This window comes from Lepidochelys kempii, chromosome 2 (assembly GCF_965140285.1).
Source record: "Lepidochelys kempii isolate rLepKem1 chromosome 2, rLepKem1.hap1, whole genome shotgun sequence".
Classification (NCBI taxonomy): domain Eukaryota; kingdom Metazoa; phylum Chordata; order Testudines; family Cheloniidae; genus Lepidochelys; species Lepidochelys kempii.
Window position 1 is genome coordinate 225,142,930 of NC_136381.1, and position 12,708 is coordinate 225,155,637.

The 12,708-nt window shown below is 41.4% G+C and overlaps 1 protein-coding gene across 10 annotated transcripts in view; it reads right to left on the reverse strand.

The window, feature by feature from the left end:
- ANKIB1 (ankyrin repeat and IBR domain containing 1) overlaps positions 1–12,708 on the reverse strand; it is a 154,559-nt gene that overhangs the window by 43,585 nt on the left and 98,266 nt on the right. For all 10 annotated transcript variants that reach the window (XM_073333976.2, XM_073333978.2, XM_073333979.2 and 7 more), the window contains 4 exons: positions 12,352–12,560; positions 9,196–9,284; positions 2,681–2,825; positions 438–604 (listed from right to left, as the gene is read on the reverse strand). In XM_073333976.2, the coding sequence (XP_073190077.1) occupies positions 438–604; positions 2,681–2,825; positions 9,196–9,284; positions 12,352–12,560 (610 nt within the window). The remainder of the gene's footprint in view (positions 1–437; positions 605–2,680; positions 2,826–9,195; positions 9,285–12,351; positions 12,561–12,708) is intronic.

Sequence of the window (12,708 nt, forward strand, 5' to 3'; positions counted from 1 at the left end):
AAGGATATACACACATTAGTGTAGACCAGGGAGATGGAGGGAGAATTGTTTTTATACTTGCAGTTAGTTTAAGATTTGGCATATGTTTTGCTATGACTTGTGAGTAATTAAGGTTCAGGGAGGAGGAATTTTTGAGTTCCAAAGTTCAAAAAAAGGTTTTGGTAAGTGGAATCCTTCTTATTTTTGGTGTCCTGCCTAGTGCAGAAAAGCAGGAATGGATAATTTTGCCCACACTCTACACGCATTAATATTCAGCCTATGTATGTATGAAAATATATTCATGTCAAACTATACATCAATAATTTGCTGTATCAACACCTACAGAGTTTCCAGTAGACTTCTGCAGCATGGCAGCCGGCTGGAGAAGTCTCTTGACCTTTAGATTGGCAGCAGCTATGATAGTTTTACATAGTTATATACAAATTTCTAATACAAACCAGCAGAAGAGATGCCCTTTTCCACAATCCACAGCAGGGGCTCTTAGCAATGGGAAGTTAAGTGTGTCTGAACCTGTTGTATTTGACCCTTGTCTTGTTAGCCTGACTGCTCTTTCACAGGCTCGAATAGGACACCATTTAATAGCAGGATTATTTTCAACAAAGGCCTGAAAAGAAGAAAAAAGGAGAAGAAAATTACTTAACATTTGGAAATAGATCCTCATCACTGATATGAACTGTAACCTTTGATCACAATCTGCCTCTGAAGGAGCAAAGCCAAAGAGCATAAGATAGTCTCGTAATTAAACCGGTATGGTATTTTAAAAATAGTTATAAAAAGAGAATTATTTAATCACTAGCTCAAAAATTGTATTTCTTCCCTATAGCAACACTTAAGATTCACACTAAGACCTGAACATCTACACCTCATGCAAAATGCTTAATGTGTACAAGTCTCTTCTTTTATGAAAAGATTTGGGTTTGGCCACACATGAAAGTTAACTCAGAAAAAGACAGCATGTAAATTTAAAATGGATTACCTGTTCCTGATTATCTCAACATATGGACACACTTATTCTGGAATAAGAGTACCTTATTCCAAATTTAAGAGCGTTCACCCACCGAGTTAATCAGGAATTGCTATTCTGGAATAATTTGCCATGTAGACAAGTCTTACTGCAAATAATCCATTATTATTACAAATGTATTTAATACATAAACTTTAAAATTTTACAGTGCATAACTGTACTGCAGATTAAGAAATAAAACCTATGCTCTCTATCACCAATCTCAATATAATTAACTGCAATAAACTTTTAAGAACCAAAATAAAGTAACTCAGAAATTTGCCTCAATTTTTTCCTGTCAGTGTAGAATGTTTTCCCTTTTATTAATTATCTAAAATAAATTATGTGGAAGAAAAGGAACCTCTGGCTGCTCCCCTTCAAAATTTTGCTGACTTGCATGTCACTCTGAAGGTGAGGCAATGGAGGACACTGGATCAAATCTGGGTATCAGATCCCCATTTTGATGTATAAAATTTTATGACCTCATGCCGAAGTGACTTGTAACATATCTAAGTCAGTCCTTGTACTAAACATGTCTCTCCCCTCTCCACCCAGTGAATAATTTAACAAGTTATTTCAAGGATCTACACTACAGGCCAATAACCTGCAAAGTTAATTAAAAGGTTATTTCTTAAAGATGCATTCTGCAGCAATGGAGAAAATAAAATTAAGCATGAACCAAATCAAGATTTTCCAACTTCTTTTCCTATCTGGGTTATATAGGAATCTTCTGAAAGTATGGGCTCGAGCAAAACTCTAGTGATGTGAATAGCAGGTACTGTACTCAGATACAGTAAAAATTTCCCAGAAACTGTGAATGGAAAGAGTACCGTAACTCATTTATCAAAATATTCTTACAGAAACTCATTTTAAAATATTTTTTTATGATGTGCCAACAAAATATTCTTGGCAGTTTAAAATCTATGTGTTGCCTTTTCTGGACATTAATTTCATCAACCAATTTTACAAGTACTGAGAAAGATTATTAAATTGCCCAGCATGGAAGTGTAGTTTCTGTGCTTGAGGAAAAATATAATTATTCCTTTTTAAAAGGTCCTCAACAGCATGCCAACTCCTTCATTACCATATGTAAATTATATACAGTTCAGATCTACAGTATTAATATATTAAACTCTACTTAGAAAAGGTGCAGTCATATTTCACACAGAAGTTGCATTGTAATTGGAATAAGAAAGTCAGACACACACTAGTCCAGGAGTGGCCAACCTGAGCCTTAGAAGGAGCCAGAATTTACCAATGTACATTGCCGAAGAGCCACAGTAATACGTCAGCAGCCCCCCAGCAGCTTCCCTCACCCACTCCCAGAGTCTCCCACCCACCAGCAGCCCTGCCAATCAGCGCCTTCCACTCCCTCCTGATCAGCTGTTTCCTGGCATGCAGGAGGCTCTGGGGAGGAGGGAGGGAGGAGTGAGGGCACAGGCAGGCTCAGGGGAGGGGGTGGGAAGGAGTGGAGTGGGGGAAGGGCCTGTGGCAGAGCCAGGGATTGAGCAGTGAGCACCCCCTGGCACATTGGAAAGCTGGCACCTGTAGCTCCAGCCCTGGAGTCAGTGCCTATACAAGGAGCCGCATATTAACTTCTGAAGAGCTGCATGTGGCTCTGGAGCCACAGGTTGGCCACCCCTGCTCTAGTCACACAGGAACAGCTTGACAGTTTACCTTAATGTCAAACAGTAGGTATCTTTTGTCCATCTCCCTGGAAACCACGCTTTCTATGATCTCTACAGGAACAAGCTGGAAGCAATCATATGCTGGGCAAAAAATGTTGTGAGCCTCACCCTCCTGAATTTTCAGATTCAAAAACCTGCCAGAATTGTGTCAGTCAGAATTTGATAATAAAAAAATAAATAAGTCAAGAAACTGATGAAAATTAATTGTCTTTATACTAACTTAATAAAATATACACTTTCATTTACATCTCTTTTTAAAACAAGAAATATGAATCATCCCTTGGTTTTTACACTCAACAAGTACCTCAGATTTGAGGAGGCATTTGGTGAAAAAAAAATGAAGAGTCCACAAGTGAGCAACTGAAGAAAGTACTTGAATGTATGTATGTGTGGTTTATACCGGTCTCCCATTGGCAAGAGCCCACTGTACAATATTTAATAAAAGTGAGAAAAAATTCTTCATTAAGTCCCCAAAAGTTGTATATACCAGTACTTAATGTATGCACTAATTAGTCTGACAAGTAATTAGTTTTTACAATAAATAGTAATCCTTGTTCTTGTCAAAATACGGTTTGAAACACGTAAGTGCTTGATTTAAACAAATTAATAGTTAGCTAGACTAAATCAAGTTTGGAATGGCTACCTGTTCCCATCAGCTATTAATTAGTACTTGAAAGAAGACTCTTCTTGTGAGATCATAAAAAGATAGTCAAACTTAAAGATTATTTAAGCCTATTGTAATTTAGGCTATGTTTATACTACAGATCCTCTGACAGCATAAATATGCCAGCAGAGCCTCCTAGTGTAGATGCAACATATGCCAGCAGAACAATGTTCGTTACGTCAACAGAAGCACTCTTCTTATGGCATTTCTGCATCTATGCTGGAGGTTTTGTTGGCACAGCTATGTAGGCTAGGTGTGTTTTTTTCACACCAACTAACATAGCTATACCTGTATCTGTTTTAAGTGTAGACCAGGCCTCACAAAACATATCAAGAGTATCTTTTTTCTACTATTATGTTTTCCTTTTTTTAAAGCTTTCTTCCTATTTTTTTCATGCACCATAACAATACTGTTCTGAAAAACACCAAAATTCATTGGCAAAAAACATCATTAACAGCATTAAGGTTGCCTAGCACTTCCTTGTACTCTTCCACAACATGGAGGGTAGCTGAACGTAAACCTTTGAAAACCAAGGAATGGTGTGTTCTGGTAATGCGTTCTGCAGCACAGCCCCCCCACAGTTCTAACAAACCAAACAAGACGTATCTCTAACAAAATCTGTCATTTTCTGAGTTATGATGATATGGAATTGTGCTGGACATGCTTTTTTGTGTATGTGCACTGACCACTGTGTTAGATGTAACTGTTTTAATCCGAGGTTAGATTCACCAACTTCCAAATCTCCTTAGATGACAGTGCAATGTCTGGCACCTGCAGCTAAAGGGATCCAGGATTCCGTTATGCAGGAGTTCTGACAATAGCCCCTTTTGGCTCTAAAACCTAAGAATGCATGAAGTTCAGGGCTGTTAGACTGCCACTGTCACCTCCCAGAAGCTAACATGCCAATGGTTACGTCAAGGAGATAGGGAACTATTTCCACTGAATGCATCCGATGAAGTGAGCTGTAGCTCACGAAAGCTTATGCTCAGATAAATTTGTTAGTCTCTAAGGTGCCACAAGTCCTCCTTTTCTTTTTGGAACTATAAGTGTAATTCATTCCATTCACAGATTGACAGAGCCAGAAGAGTACCCAGAAATTACCTACTACAGGACAGGCCCAACAAAAAAAAAAAACAAAAAAACAGAACACCACTAGCCATCACCTTCAGCCCCCAACTAAAACCTCTCCAGCGCATGATCAAGGATCTACAACCTATCCTGAAGGACAACCCATCACTCTCACAGATCTTGGGAGACAGGGAAGTCCTTGCTTACAGACAGCCCCACAACCTGAAGCAAATACTCACCAGCAACCACACACCAGGCAACAGAAGCACTAATCCAGGAACCTATCCTTGCAACAAAGCCCGTTGCCAACTGTGCCCACATATCTATTCAGGAGACACCCATCATAGGGCCTAATCACATCAGCCATACTATCAGAGGCTCGTTCACCTGCACATCTACCAATGTGATATATGCCACCATGTGCCAGCAATGCCCCTCTGCCACGTACATTGGCCAAACTGGACAGTCTCTACGTAAAAGAATAAATGGACACAAATCAGACATCAAGAATTATAACATTCAAAAACCAGTCAGAGAACACTTCAATCTCTTTGGTCACTCGATTACAGACCTAAAAGTGGCAATTCTTCAACAAAAAAACTTCAAAAACAAACTCCAATGAGAGACTGCTGAATTGGAATTAATTTGAAAACTGGATACAATTAATTTAGGCTTGAATAAAGACTGGGAGTGGATGGGTCATTACACAGAGTAAAACTATTTCCTCATGTTTATTCTCTCCCCACCGTTCCGCAGACGTTCTTGTCAACTGCTGGAAATGGCCCACCTTGATTATCACTACAAAACCCACCCCCCTCACTCTCCTGCTGGTAATAGCTCACCTTACCTGAAAACTCTTGTTATAGTGTGTATGGTAACACCCATTGTTTCATGTTCTCTATGTATATAAATCTCCCCACTCTATTTTCCACTGAATGCATCCGATGAAGTGAGCTGTAGCTCACAAAAGCTTATGCTCAAATACATTTGTTAGTCTCTAAGGTGTTACAAGTCCTCCTTTTCTTTTCACTCCATTCTAACACTCTCTTGCATATTACTCCTGGGGGAATTCTGCTCCAAGAAAAATAAAAATTCTGCAAAATTCTGCATATTTTGTCAAAATAATACTATATAATCACACCAGTTTCAATTACTTCGGTAATTTCCAAATACTGCTTAGCAACTATGTCTGTAACAATACATACACACACAAAAAATTTCCCCTGGAGTAGAGTTAAAGAAACCCCTATGACAACCCAGTTCCTGTTTCTCTGCCTCCCCAGAGCCCAGCTAAGGGGCCAGACACCCACAAGCCCTCTCCCCAGAGCCCAGCCCCGGGGTGCCCCCTGCCCAGACACCCTCACCTCCTCCTCCCCCAGAGCCCAGATGCAGGCCCCCCCAGCAGAGACACTCACTCCCCCTACTCTCCAGAGCCCAGGGATCCAGAGGGAGAAACTGGGTCCTGGACTTGTGTGGCGTTCCCTGCATGCTGCCTCCTTCCTTCAGTAATGCCAGGAACTGCAGCAGCTGGGAATCCTCCAACTAATTCGCCCTCCCCTTCCCTGTGGCAGTGTTTTTTATTTTTGAGTTGGGATGCTGGGGTTTGCTGGGTCCAGCAGCCCATAGTGGTGGCCTGCAGCTCTGCAGCCCATTTCTGTAAGAAAAAAGCAAATTCTGCATTGCGCAGTGGTGCAGAATCCCCCCAGGAGTAGCATATTCTCAGTGCCCATCAAAACTCTACACCGGCACTGGGATTTGCAAACCGCCATGAAGCTTTTATGCAGCTTGTTAACACACATCACAGTGCACCACAAGGCTCAGTCAGTGGCAACCAAAAGGTGATATCCCAGACGGGATCCTTTGGACAAAGATAAATGGGTGCCACAGAAAGGGCAGCTTGACCCTGTGTCCTTCCCGATGAGATCGCTGTTGAAATGGGTGAGATGCATATTTTAGGAAAAACAGGAAGCTTGTCTATATGTGCCCTCAGGGATGTGTCTGTCAGGGCCTAAAGGCATGCAAATTCTGAAAAAAACACATCTGGCTAATTGATGATCAGAAGGAAACCTCTTGCTTAATCTTTGAAATTGCTTGGTCAACAAGTTTTCTTTGAGTGACGTGTTATTGTAATACTAATGAATAAATAAGGGAAGAAATTTTGGGGTAGTTGGACTCTTCAGGAACTCTCCCTCTTGACACATCTTGTGGTCTCCCCCGACAGACGAAAGATTGGCCATCGGAAGACTGACGTTGTGCCACTTGAGAGCCACACACTACTTCGGTAATTATTGAGAGTTGGGGGTGTTTTACTAACCTGTTGCAGGTGTGTGCAAGAGCTTGAGATTAAGTAAAGGTTAGCTTTAAATGAGAGCACTCTTGTGTTGTCCTGTTTGTGCCAGCCATCTATCAGTTGAACAGCGTGCCTCCCTTGATTTATTTCCTGACACCACCTTCCACAGAGTAAAGATACCAAGAACTTTGGGTTGAAAGAACCCCAGGTAACACCAGTAGGGCTGGAGGGGCCACGGAAGGAGGCAAAGTGCTGGTGAAAGGGCTGCAAGGAACACTTCTTCCAGCTGGGAGCAGCAACAGGGAGAGGAGGAGAGTCCCAAAATCCCTAGCATAGTGGAAAGGAGCTCTGCACACCTGTCTGCAGCACTGGAGGCTCACAGAAGTGTGAAGTGGCCCATTCATCTTAAAAGGATGTCTAAAATGAATGAGGAGACCTCCTGGAGATGAACAGAGCTTTCAACAGTAGGTCTGAGATGTGTGAACTTCCTCATTCAACTTTTTGGGAGTTCTTTCCTGTCAATCTCAGCTATATGTGCCTCGGGCATGCACAGAACATGCCTGTTCCCAGCTCCCAGTATAGATCTTGTCTGCCATGCCTAGGAGTACTTTAAAGCAGCTCAATGAGCCCCTCCCAGCTCAAAACTGATCCATCCTGGCTGAGACTCTTGTGTCAACCTCTCCGATACCATTTTCCATGTGACATCTAGTCTCTCCCATCAATTGACCTAACATCATGCTGGGCTTCATATCCCGGACACAGTTTTGCCTGCCTAACTGTCCTAGATTGGGATTTGGGTACATGGCATTGAGGGAGACCTGTGGTGTGCTGACTGTCTTCAGAATTGCACATACCACTCACACTTCCAAAAGGAGCCCCGCTGAGCCCTGAACACCAATCAAATGGCAAATTGGTTACATTAAGTGTGCACAGCACACAAAAGTCTCCCTAGGAGAGCAAACAAACTGATGGTCCATGGTCAAGGTGCAGTGCTTGTTTCCTCAAGAAACCATGTAACGATCATTGCTCAGTGATTGTCCCTCACAAAGGAGTTCCTGAGGAAGCTTGAACAGATGCAAACTCTCTATAACCAGAACACACACTGGTTTTGTATAGAACTTTTGGATGGGATGTATATGATGAAACCCCTTGCCCAAATGAAACCAGACTTGCACCACTAACACTATCCTGGCCTTGATGAGGTACAGAATTTTTCAAAACAGTCAAAATATGCATGCAATTTTGAAGCAATTTAAATTATCAGCTCTTAAACAGAAAGCTCTGCCCTTAGGGCCAAACTTCCATAAGGACCCCCTCTGCAGCTCCTAACCACAAACAGAACGCAGGCAGAGATTAATCTCAGAAGTCTGCTAAGGGTAGGACTTGAACTCAGTACTTGAACTCTCAGGCGTTGTTTGGGTTCAACAGCTACAGCATGTTGTGTGAGCTACCCAGTGACCTGATGTCAGCTGTGCCTCACCACAGAGCATATGACCTGCATACATGCGGCAAATTACTGTCTGTGCCATATCACCCAAGTCAAAAGCAGTTTGTAGAACTAATGATAACCCTTACTATCTTTAAATATATTGCTTCCCCAAAGTGATAGTGGATGCCTGACGTTAGCTGAGCTGTAACTGATCAGTGATATTAGTTTGGGGTCAATAAACAACATATTTTAGCCATGTGTATGCAAAGAAGAGAAAAAGAAGTAAGAACTCAACAATTTTACTGACAGGGTCTTTGGGGGTGCGGGGTAGATGACACTGTATCCCAAAAACCCCTTGATCAAATAACTCCAGATTTGCAGCACTAGCCCTAACCAGATCTTTATACAGCACACCAATTTACAATACAATAGGAACATGAATGATTTTTTCTACATGCTCTAAAATCCACGTTTTAAATAGTAACTCACATTTAAGGTTGTAACGAGCTTAATGCTCTTACAAAATACCACAATAATGGATGCACTGGAATTAGGCTTTATCTACACTAGACAAGTTGCATTACTTTAAATTTAACAGTATAATTAAAGCAGTACAACCCTCCCTACTGTGGATGCAGTGATAGTGGTATAAGGTCATCTTTATACCACTATCGCTGCATCCACACTTGGGCTTTTACTAGTCTATTTCAGTAAAAGTCATACTCCTAACCAAAATAGTTATACTGGTAAAACTTTTAAGTGTACACCAGTTCTCAGACAATTAGGCCCCAACTCAGCAAAGCACTAAACAACATGCTTAAATCCATCCCTATTTGGCAATGCACTTAAGCTTGTACCAGGGCCAAAGCCATCGCTATGTACCCATAAGCCAGTTAATGGCCATTAAGAACAATACATATGAAAGTATTCCATATGGTTCAGGACAGCTACATCTCAACATTTGACAATGGCTATGCATTGGTTGTGATTTCCCCCCTCTTTAAAATTGAAAGTCTAATCATTTTCAAAAAAATGCTAAATGCATATACTCACGCCTCCCAGCATGATCTGCAAAACTCATGTCCACAAGGCATATCCACTGGGTCTTCAAATACAGAAATATTACACATACAAATGTCACACTGTAGATAAAGAAAAAAATACAGATGAAGGAAAGAAAAACACACTCCTGTGTGCCATGTGCAGAACTCAGGAGAATTACATAATAAAAATATAAAACCAAACTACTGTAAGAAAACAGGCCATGTACAAAGTAGGGAAAAATCTTTTATGAATGTATCAAGGAGAAAATGTTGCTTTATGTTCAAAAAAATTGAAAATGGAAAGGTGTATGTCTTCATTTCCACACACTTCTCCACAAACATTTAGTAAATATTTTAGGAACCTGTGCAACAAATTTTTGTATTGCCTTCTGGGATCTCCGCCACCTCCAGCCTTTAAGATGTTGAGCACTCTTAGCTCCCAATAAAGACGACAGTAGCCATATCCTGCACCAGTAAAGTCAATGAGAGTTTTGCCACTGACTTCAACAGCAGGAGCAGGACTTGGTAGACAAAGTCAGTCGTATGTCATAGGAGGTATGCTGCCCCGCAAAGAATCAGGCCCAAGGCAGGGTGGAGCAATTTAAACAACTGAATTAAAGTTATGATTTTAATCACTTGATTGAAAAAAAAAATCAGGTTGAGGTTTGTAAAGCTGATTTGAAAATTTGTACTTTACATCTTTAGTTCAAAACGTATAATGAGCTAAATTATAAAGGCTCCTTCCTTCCATGTTGTTAGTGGTAGGATATCTTATTTGAATTTTATAAAAACTGCTATCAGAAAAAAACCAGAATATTGAAAGTTAAGACCCTGATCCTGCAAACACATAAGAAGATATGCATGTGACTGAATGCACCCTGTCGGGGTGTGGCGCTCCCTCGCTGTCAATCTCAGAGGGAAGCCAGGTCTCTTTGCTGTCAGGCCCCTGTAAGGACAGTCTAAGAGAATGGGGAAGTAGCAGTCTGAGTGTTCAATCCCTCCAGCAGGGTAGAGCAATGAGTGGTTCAGGGGCCCAAGCCCTCAGGCAGGGCGGGGCACCGAACAGTCTAAAGCCCAACCATCAGACGGGGTATAGTCAGGTATGGTCTCGGTACCCTGGCCTTCAGATGGGGCAGGGTACCAAACACAGTCTTGGGTTCCAGCCCTCAGGCAGGGGTAAGCACCCAGCAAACAGCTAGGGGGCTCCGACCAGGGGTTAGCGTCGAGCAAACAGTCTACGGGGCTCTGGCCAGGGTAGGGTTGCCAACTTTCTAATTGAATACAACCAAACACCCATGCCCTGCGCCCTGCCCCTACCTCTTCCCTGAGTCCCCATCTCCTCACTCCAGCCCCCCTCTATCCATCGCTTGCTCTCCCCCACCCTCACTCACTTTCACTGGGTTGGGAAAGGGGGGTAGGATGAGTGAGGAGGTGCTGGCTCTGGGCTGGGGGTGCAGGAGAGGGTTCAGGGTGTGGGCTCTGGGAGGGAGTTTGGGTGTGGCAGGGGGCTCAGGGCTGGGGCAGGGGTGCGGGTGCAGGGTCTGGGAGAAAGTTATGGTACTGGAGGGGGTTCTGACTGGGGCAAGCGGTTCGGTGTGCAGGCTCTGGCCGGGCGGTGCTTACCTCAGGCGACTGCCGGTTGGCAGGGCAGCAGGGCTAAGGCAGGCTCTGTGCCTGCCCTGGCTCCGCACTGCTCTTGGAAGCAGCCGCTGTGTCCGGCCCTAGGATTATCAATTTTTGTGTTTGTCTCACATAAGGATGTTAATGAGGCCCAGGATTTGTCTTTTTGTGTATAGATGACCATTTTAAGTGAGAAACATCTTAATAGAAAAAATCTCTATGTAAAATCTGAAATTCTAACAACAATCGTACTTGTTTCTTTAGTTTCCTAAAAGATCCACTTTAACAACTGAAGACTGTAAAACAGGCAGTAAACTACCTATATATAATCTAAATGTGTGTGTATATATACACACACACACACGCGCACACACACAATTTAAATCCAGATCCTGCATTCCCATCATAAGCCCCAATACTAAGAAAAGGAAATATACAATACAACATACATTTGTCACTTCATTTCATATGCAGTTAGTACTTTTCAGGAAAAGTATTACAGCAGATATAACAAAGGATAAACTCTAATGCCATATACCTTTTTTGTAGTATTTTAAAATTAAAGAAGTAAGGGTTGTCTGTATACTGAATGCAAAGTTTTACTTTGATATGTTGTCCAGGGATAACCCAGTTACAAAACTATGCATCTCCTAGAAAAATAGGTCACTGAGCACAAATTTTATAAAGTTACAGCTGTGGATTACTAAAAAGAGTTCTGTCTTCCAAAAGAACATTACTGATTTTAATGAAAGATGCTTTCATATTTTAAATTTGTGATAGCCTTGTAAACTGCTTAAAGCAGCCTGCACACAGCAAAATTATTTATAATCTTACAGTACAGTCATAGGCTGACATTTAAAATACAAACAAAGAAAACTGTTTCCTAACAAAAAATATAAAAAGGGAAGATTAAAAGCATTTAAGTATGTTCAAGGAAATGGATACCATGGAATTGAACATCTAGATAAAAAGTCTCCAAAGAAATGCTGAGCTACACACACTTGGTATGATCCTATCTCGTTAAATCAGAATATAATGCAGTCAAGCTGAAAACTTGTTCCAGCCACATGCTCAATGTGTGTCATTATAAAGCCAATTGTTAAAATGAATCAGCACAAGGGGCTGGACCAGGCAACCTCTTGTACTCTCTTTCAACTCTACATTTCTATGATTCTACACACACTTCAGTGTTTGCTTACATTTAAGAAAGAAAGAAAAAAAACTCTCATGTCCTTTCCAAGGTTATTTTGCAAAGATAAATGACAAAATAGTTCTCTTGCACTAAGTTGGGGGGGGGGAGGAAAGAGGGGGGGAGAGAAACAGGAGGGGGAAGTCAGTTCAATTTCCCAATTAATTTCAGTCCTATTTGTAAGGCACTAAAACATACTTTAAAAACCAACTGCACAATGATTATGGAAGACTTTCTCACAAGTTGCAAAGCATTATATACCAGAACAACTTTTTAATAATATTTAATATATTACTTTGTGCCTCTAACTATTCACAAAGTAATAGGCAGTTAATCTTTCTTAAGAATAAATCATACCAGAATTGTCTCAATGTCTCCCGGTGACAGACTGATTTCATCAGGGGAGGTCACAGAAGAGCGAGTGGTGCGGGGAGTTCGTGGAGAAGGGAGTGTGTCCCAGGCATTATACCCACTTGGAGGTGGAGTTGGCATTTGAACACCTGAACGTTGGCAGCAGTTCTCTGGATTAGACATCCATGCTTCAAGTAATTTCTCCCTGTCCCAGTCTTCAATAAATATATAAATAAAATTATTTAACTATTATAGGATATGGATTTGTTTACATTTTATGATTGCATCATTAAAAAGATCTATATTTTACTAATAAAATTAGAGGTGAACATAACTTTTGAAATACTGGAGACTGCAGCCCTC